This window comes from Parasteatoda tepidariorum, chromosome 6 (assembly GCF_982258835.1).
Source record: "Parasteatoda tepidariorum strain Cologne lab strain chromosome 6, Ptep-v5.0, whole genome shotgun sequence".
NCBI classification, from domain to species: domain Eukaryota; kingdom Metazoa; phylum Arthropoda; class Arachnida; order Araneae; family Theridiidae; genus Parasteatoda; species Parasteatoda tepidariorum.
In genome coordinates, this window is record NC_141760.1 from 99,423,255 (window position 1) to 99,431,896 (window position 8,642).

Below are 8,642 nucleotides of genomic sequence, written 5' to 3' on the forward strand. Positions count from 1 at the left end.
TTTTTTAACGAAACACCTAAAACACTTGGGACCATTTCTCAATTTCTTGATTGCCAATAAATAAAAATCAAGTTGTACGCTTTTTAAATTCGAATTATACTTTCAAAGTTCTATACACCACAGGTGAATAAGTACAGGAATGTTAGAAATATAAATAAAACTCTGTTCTGTATCGCTCACAGGCATTATCCAAATCGAATTACATAATAGAAAATTATTACAAGCCTTAAAAATAACATTTAAAAGGATTCTAAATTGTGTTAAATGAAAAACTTTCTGTTAACTATACTTCAAAAACGCTTTTTTTTTTGCCAATTCAATAAATCAAATTTAATTAAAATCAAAAATTTTTTCCTGTCTTTAGACACCCACGGTAGTTGGTTTCGTAACATTCAGAAAATAAAATGTATATTCTGCAAATACAATAAATTGTTTTCGTAGGTGGTGATTATTATTACAATTGTTAAATCTTATATCTTCATTCGATTATCTTTATTTGATTTATTTTAGAATTCAGCATTTCATCCCAAAATCTAAAACAATCTGTGTCTTGTTATAATTTTTTAATTAAAAATAAATGAAATAGTAAGGGATCTTTATTAGAGTTGCATTAGATAAAAGTTAAAGATATAAAAGTTAAGAGTAAGAGCTCTTTATAAGAGTTCCGTACTTGCTAAGGAACAATTGAAAAAATTATTTCACGATTAAATAGAAAATAATTATTACTAATTATTACTACGTAGGGGAGAGGGGGGCACATGTGAACAATTTTTTTCATTTCTTCATTTTTCCAAAAATATAATCAATTTCTCACAGTAAAGAAGTCCATATGTTTAAATAGTCTTTTCTTTGTCTTATGGAATTTTTTGAGATTTTTCAATAAAATATTTCTTTACTTTATGATATTTTAGAAAAATGACTTCAATTGTTCACATGTGCCCCTATGAGGGGTATTGGATTTTGTTGAGAGCAAATCAGACTGAAAGTCACGTAGAACAAACTGAAAACTTAACTTTATTTACATAAAAAAGAATATAAAAACAATAAGATGTTGCCAGCACAGGAAACTCAAAACTATATAACTAATCTCGAACTCAAACCTCAACATCCTCCCCACCCTGGTCGACCTCGAGGGGGATGACCAGAGCTACCGGACGGGTTATATTGATGCAAGTTCACCACTCTAGCTTTCTTCCACATGTGACGTGGTCGGACATCTTCTTGTAGAAGTACAATATCGCCAATTCGGATGTTAATGATATTGTCCTGATTACGCTTGACAACTCCTATTAGGCGTTCCCACCAGCCTCCCCACCAAGCCGCTCGTGGGGCGATAAATTTCCTAGTTATGCCATTTTGGGCATAATATTGCTGAGTTTTAGCTGATGACAGAACTTGCCATAATAGAATCAAGTCCTTATTTGCTGCATGAAAAGTGGTAGCATTGTCGGTATAGATTGTGTGTGGGAGTCCTCTGCGGCCAACAAAACGTTGTAGTGCCAAAAGAAATTTGTCTGTGGTAAGATCCGACACAAGTTCGATGTGTAATGCACGTGTTGTTGCACAAGTAAATAGTGTTATGTAGGCTGTGTCTCTTGATTTCAAACATCGAATATTCACGGGTCCAGCAAAATCAATTCCTGTGGTAGTAAATGGAGCAGAAGGTACAACTCTTTCAGAAGGTAAAGGAGCTTCGCTTTGTTTTCCGTATTTCGCTTTGGACAGCTTGCAAGGTAGGCATTTGTGAATAACTTGCTTTATAGCTTGACGTCCTCTTAAAATCCAGAAGGTTGAACGTAACTCGGACAGAATTATACGCACACCTAAATGGTGAAGTCGTATGTGTGTATGCTGGATCAAAAGGTGGACAAAATAGTGTTTACCATCGAGCAATAAAGGGTGTCGAGTGTCAGAAGAAATGTTTGAAAATTGCAACCTTCCCCCAAGGCGTAAATAATTATCTTCGAGAAAGGGATTGAAACAGGAAATTTTGGATTTTTTCGGCAGGGGACGTTCAGCTTTTAAGGCATTTATTTCAGCTGAGAAACATTGATTCTGTACAGTCTGTATCCAATAGTTTTTAGCTTTCTCTATTTCATTACAATTCAGTTCATGAGTTATGCGTTGCTGTGTCTTACAGTTGTATACAAAACGTAGTATCCAGGCAGTCACACGAAGAAGTTTCGTATAAGAACTATAACGAGATATATCTATGATGGGTTCTGTAGTTGCAACGTAGGAGGATTGAAATTTGGTTTTTCGTGATTCAGCTTCAACTAAAGGTTGTGTACGTGTAGACAAAACTTTGATAGGCCAAGTTTCTGGATCATGTTTTAACCATTTCGGACCGTGCCACCAAGATTCTAAAATCGATAACTGTGATGGAAAGGTACCACGAGTAAGATGATCCGCAGGGTTATCTGTACCGGGACAGTGGCGCCATTGTGCTGAAGTAGTGTTTTGAAGAATTTCTGTTGTTCTGTTGCAGACAGATGTTTTCCACTGATTAGGATTTCCCTTTATCCAACTTAAAGCTACAGTAGAATCGCTCCATAGTATTGCAGTGTGGGATTTCATGTTCGTTTCCCTGCAAAAATATCGGAGTAGGCGAGCTCCTAGTAGTGCAGCTAACAATTCAAGTCTCGGAAGGGTGACCCTTTTGATTGGGGCTAGTTTATTTCGACTGCAAATGAGATGGATCTCTGTAGAAATATCATCTGCGTGACGAGCGTACAAGCAAGCACCATATGCACGTTCCGAAGCGTCGCAAAACACATGTATGGTAACGTTGGAATTTTCGGAAAAGCCAATCCATCTTGGGATGCATATTTCATTCAGATAGTGTAATTCATTTATCCACTTGTGCCACTGCTGTGCTACAGATGGAGGCAATAGTTCATCCCACTTAATACCACTAAGCCATGTATCTTGAAACAATATCTTCACAACTACTGTAACTGGAGCAAACAAGCCTAGAGGATCGTAAAACTTTGACATCAACTTCAGTAGTAAGCGTTTTGTTACTGGTTCTTTACATGCTTGAACAATTTTTGTCTGCACATCAATTTGAAAAACATCCCTGTTAGTATCCCATTTAACACCCAAGACTTGCGTGATATCCTTAAACGAGACGTTTTCTTGTTTCCACATATCTTTCAAAATCTTAGAATTTGTAGTCCATTTATCTAATGGTAGGCTAATAAGTGATGTAAGTTTCTGCAGTTCTTGGTAAAGAATCAGAGCTTCAGTATCCGTAGACGTTCCGGTTACAAAATCATCCATATAGGTGTTATTCTCAACGTGTCTAGTAGCTGTAGGATATGCTTGTTTGTGTTTTGTAGCCAATTCACGAAGAGAAGCTGCTAATAAAAATGGACTAGAGACGAGTCCAAATGGAAGACGTGTGAATCGATAGGTTACAATTTTATCTTCAGTGCGGAGTCTCCCATCAGGAGTATATGTAGTATTGTACCAAATAAATCGTGTTGCATCTCTGTCTTCTCATTCATCTTTTCATCATCTTTTCATTTTTAGCTTTAGCAATTCTATCTTTCTCAGGTGTATCAGTTAATATGCGTGATTTTTCCTTTTCTCGCTCTCGTTTCTTTAAGTTACTTACTTCACTTACTTAAGTTACTTACTTCTCTTGGAAATGTTCGGATTGATTCTGGTGTAGGACAAGTACTGATGGCACTACTGTTAAGATCATCGTCAACATTTTCTGCTTGACCATTAGTAAACTTTTAAATTATTAATGACCATTGGTAATCATAAATTTTTGAAAGAAAAATTATCAATTAATTAATGAATTATGGAAAAGTAAATAATAATAGTTTTAAACGCATACATATTTTTTAAACTTATAATATCATGAGGATAATAATCTTAATACTATGTAGGGGCACATCTGAACTGTTCACATCTGCCCCACATGCTCTGTTCACAAGTGCCCCATCATTTTTCTTAAACCTAACTTGAAAAATAAAGAATTTTTAATTGAGTAAAAAGAAATAATAACTGTCATAAATTTACCTGAATGTTCATATAATGGTCTGCAATAGTTAATTTTAGCTTATTAGTTGATTTATACTGTGTTTTCACTTGAAGAAGCGAGTGATAAAAGTATATACAACACCAGTTGCTACAAAGAAATTGTCAAAATAGTACAACAAAATGGAGCATTGTTCTGAAAGTTTTGCAGAGAGGTAGGACTAGTATTGCCATCAATTGAAAATTTTTCAAGATTTTTTTATTTCAAATCATATTGGTAAAACATACCATGTTCACATGTGCCCCCTGTTCATATGTGCCCCCCTCTCCCCTACATAAAATTATCAGAATATTGACTATAAAACTTAATTATAGTTAACTGACACTCAATTATAGTTGTTATAAATCTGATAGATATTGCGGTTCAAGATGCGCTAAAACGTCTTTAAAAAAAGGAATGTATTTAATTAAATTAATTGCACAAATTATTTTATTTTATAAGATTTTATTTATCTTCTAAAATCTATTTTATAAATGTATTTTTTTTTTAATTTTTCATTTAAAAAAAGTTTATTTAAATAATGGGGAATAAATATTATTACTTCAATTCAGAATATGGTCTATATAATGTGACTATAGTCCATATATATATATATATATATATATATATATTACACCGAAGAGCCATTACATTATGACCACCCTCCATTTATAACAATGGGCTCACCCAGGTTTTCATGGTTTCTCTCCCAGAAACAATGTATGTTTTCATGGGGCACATTAGGACCCATAATCCTCATAGAACAATCCCTGACGTCTGTAAGCTACTTGAACATAGTTACAGACCAGGTTCACCCACTCATGGCAACAGTTTTTCCTGCAGGGGGTGGTGTTTACCAACAGGATAATCCACCATGTCATAAGGGTCGAATCGTCACTGGAATGTTCGAGGAACATTCCAGTGACTTTCAAATCATGTCTTGGTACCCAAATTCACCTGACCTTAATTCAATAGAGCATTTGGGGTCCTACTTGGAAAACCAAATTCGTGCTGCCACACTACCCCCACGCAATGTGAGGGAATTGCAGGACCAGTTGGTGAGCGCTTGGTACCAGATACCTCAGACTACCTATCAGCACCTTGTGGAATCAATGCCGCGGAGGGTACTTGCAGTTTTGAGGGCTAAAGGTGGTCCTACATGTTATTAGCTGGGTGGTCATTATGTAATGGCTCTTCGGTGCATAATATATTTATATATATATATATATATATATATATATATATATATATATATATATATATATATATATATATATATATATATATATATATATATATGTATATATGTATATATATATGTATATATGTATATATATATATATATATATATATATATATATATATATATATATATATATATATATATATATATATATATATATATATATATATATATATATATATATATATATATATATATAAATGGATCATGCGTGTATGGCTCAACCTAAAATCTATTATGGCTCAAGTTGCCCCAGATATTTTAAAATATTGATTTTAATGAGTTTAAAAGGTTAATTTTTTTCATAGTATTTTTCCCTCAAAAATATCTCACAAAATTTTCGTTAAGAAAATGTATTTTGGAAATTAAAAAATGAAAGAAAGTGATTCGAAATGGAAAAGTAATCCGCCATGAGTAGCTCTTTCAAATTTTGTCCAAAATGAAAACGGGAAGAGTTCTCTGAGCATGTTTTTCATTTTTCTTTCTAAGCGAAGAATAAAAACATGAAAAATGCAATATTTGAAATGTATTTGTGAGTACAATATATTTATGGTTATGTTGGAATGCTCTAGGTTGAAGCCAGTATTGACATTAAACGAGTTTTCAAAACAGAAGATGCATAGTTAACTTGTCTAACAATCCTATACATGGGTTTTATTTTTTTCACGCGTATTGTTTTCTTTTTAACAATAAGTTTAAACATGCTATTTTTTGTTTTTATGGTAATAACTTTTTTCTAGCATTGAAGAATTGCATTTTATAGCACGTGATCAAGGATTCCTCGAAAAGTTCTTTCTGAAAATTTTAATTTAAATTTTTAGTTTTGCTATTTAATATTGTTATCTCATTTAATACTCTAAGTATTAAGTGAAAGTTTATCATCATTATTTATGGACTATCTTATCTACATTGTAAAAAATTGCAGATCAAATTGCAATAAAAAGTACAGTCACTCAGTATACCTGTACTTTTAAAATCATTGAAATTTTACCTTTCCATGTCAGAAAAAATCATACTTTTAGAAAATTAAAAATGTTTAACACATTTCAATTAATGATAATTTTTTTTACAAATAATAAAAGTTGAACTATAGAAAAAGGATTTCTTGTTTTTACAGCTGAAAGCTGAAGATAATACCATGGGGAATACTGAAAATAAGTTTTTACACACACCATAAAATCTTCAAATTACGGTGAGAAGTACTGGCACTCAGATTTCTAATACTTTCTACAATGAAAACCATTATTTTCGCTGCGAAATTTTGTGGAACAAAAATATCATCTATCGTAATTTTTACAACTAATCGGCTGCGCCCCCTGCCCACTAACGCTCGCCAACCCCTGAAAATTGCTACGCAATCTTATAAGGTTTGCTTCGCAAACCAAGCTCGCTTCGCTCGCTACTAACTTAGATACATTGCAAATGCACAAAATTCTAAGAATTCTTACTTTCTTACACATAAAATCTTACGTACAAAATCATCATAGTATAAAATACTAACTTAGGTACATTGCAAATGCACAAACTTCTAAGAATTCAAAACAATCATTCAAATCCATATAACAACTTTTTTTTTTAAAAAAAAAATACATCTTTTTAGTAAATACTAAGTCATTAAAATAAATCTGATTTCAAATAAATGACATGTAATTCGTTAAACCTATTAGAAATGTGCTATAGTATAAAATCTTAAGATAAAATTTCTAAAACTGATATCTCTTTGAAAAGGTTAAACTTTTGGCTATAATTAAGTCTATTAAAATGACAGCACGTTATCTACGCATTTTTCACAAGTTCGTCTTTCATAGCTGTCATCAATGCTCTCTTCCAATCTTCGAGCACGCTTCTTTTGATTATACTTCAAAAGCGTAACAGCGCGACTGAGACTCATTTTTCAATGAATAACTAATAACAATAATGAAACAAATAAATTCGTGATATAAATCAAAAATCGTCAAATAAATTCGTAATATATAAATTCGTGAAAAAAGCCTTTTCGACAAAATACTAAAATAGAGATCTATCGACAAAGACTACTCACTTCTGCCTAGCTTAATAGTATTTGGTGAGAATGCTCTCTCTGGTTATTTCAGTTTCCGTTTTTAAAAGCGCTATATGTTGAGCCACCTCAGCTAGATTTGGCATGTGACATTTTCAACGGCAATCATTGGTCGATTTTCTAGCATTGCCTTTCGGGGAGTTGTAATGAGGCTTTTTTTGTCGCCGTGTAAGAGAAATATATAGATTATATTTACGATAAAATCATTGCAATTAAATAAGTTTTCTTGTAAAAATTACGGCAGTAATTTTTACAATTATATATTTACGGTAAAATTATTGCAATTAAATAAGTTTTAATGTAAAAATTACGGCACGAAATTTTGTGGTATAAATGGATTTTTACAGTAAAATGAATTTTACGGATTCTACACTCACAGTGCTAGTACATTTCACCGTAATTTGAACCGGAATTTTTGATAGGGCAAATCTTTTTTTTTTTTTTTTAAATATATGATTAATACTACTTTTTTTATTTATATTTGATGCTCAGATACATATTTACCTAATGTTTTCAGACTAAAATATTAATCATTTTTATGCGTCTTTCGCGAAACAAAATGGTTTCATAGCTCCTGAATCAAGCGGAAAAGTAGGCAAAACTATCAGAAACAAATATTTTGCAAAATTAGAAAAAATATTACTTTTCTTTTCTTTTTACACACACATTGTTTAAAACACATATCTTGTACTTTAAGAGAAGAGAAGAAAAACTCATCAACGCCTGGGCAAAAACTAACTCACAATCGCAAGAATTTCTAATAAAAGGTACATTTTGCATTCGCATTCTTTTTCAACTATTTGAACGGAATCCACAACATAAATTAATTTTTTTTCACTACAATAATATTTTTCGTATTTTGCTACCATTTTCGATGAAGTGCATAATACTCTGACAAAATCTTTCTATGAATCTTAAATCAACCTTTAAAAATACTGAAAAGCTTTCACTAGGTCCGTTTAAGTTTCAGTGTACTAAAGTACCTCTTAAATTACAGTCCCTCTTTTCCAGTGTCCTTTTAAAGGACGGTGACTTGCCCTAGTTGATAATTAAAGAGACACCCATAAGGAGAGATGGCTTTTAAGTGTGCAATCTTCTATAACAAACTCTCTTCCAAAGTATTATTAAATAAATATATCTCCTGAGGCAAGATTGCAAAACTGGTATTTGTCCTATCTATTTGACTTCAAATAGGAATTCACTAAATAAGCGGCCATTTTATGAACAACATGTTTTAACTTAGTCAATAGGAGGCTTTAATTTTTAAAGCCTCCTATTGACTAAGTCCATTGACTACTCACAAAAGCAAT

At 32.2% G+C, this 8,642-nt stretch overlaps 1 protein-coding gene across 1 annotated transcript; it reads right to left on the minus strand.

Annotated features, from left to right (window-relative positions):
* Positions 1–1,101: 1,101 nt before the first annotated feature.
* Positions 1,102–7,164, minus strand: LOC147808235 (uncharacterized). The gene is made up of 4 exons (XM_087166946.1): positions 7,054–7,164; positions 3,629–3,740; positions 2,139–3,497; positions 1,102–2,039 (listed from the first exon to the last, which is right to left on the minus strand). Exons 1-4 carry the CDS (start codon positions 7,162–7,164, stop codon positions 1,102–1,104), a joined length of 2,520 nt encoding a protein of 839 aa, XP_087023072.1.
* Positions 7,165–8,642: the final 1,478 nt, after the last annotated feature.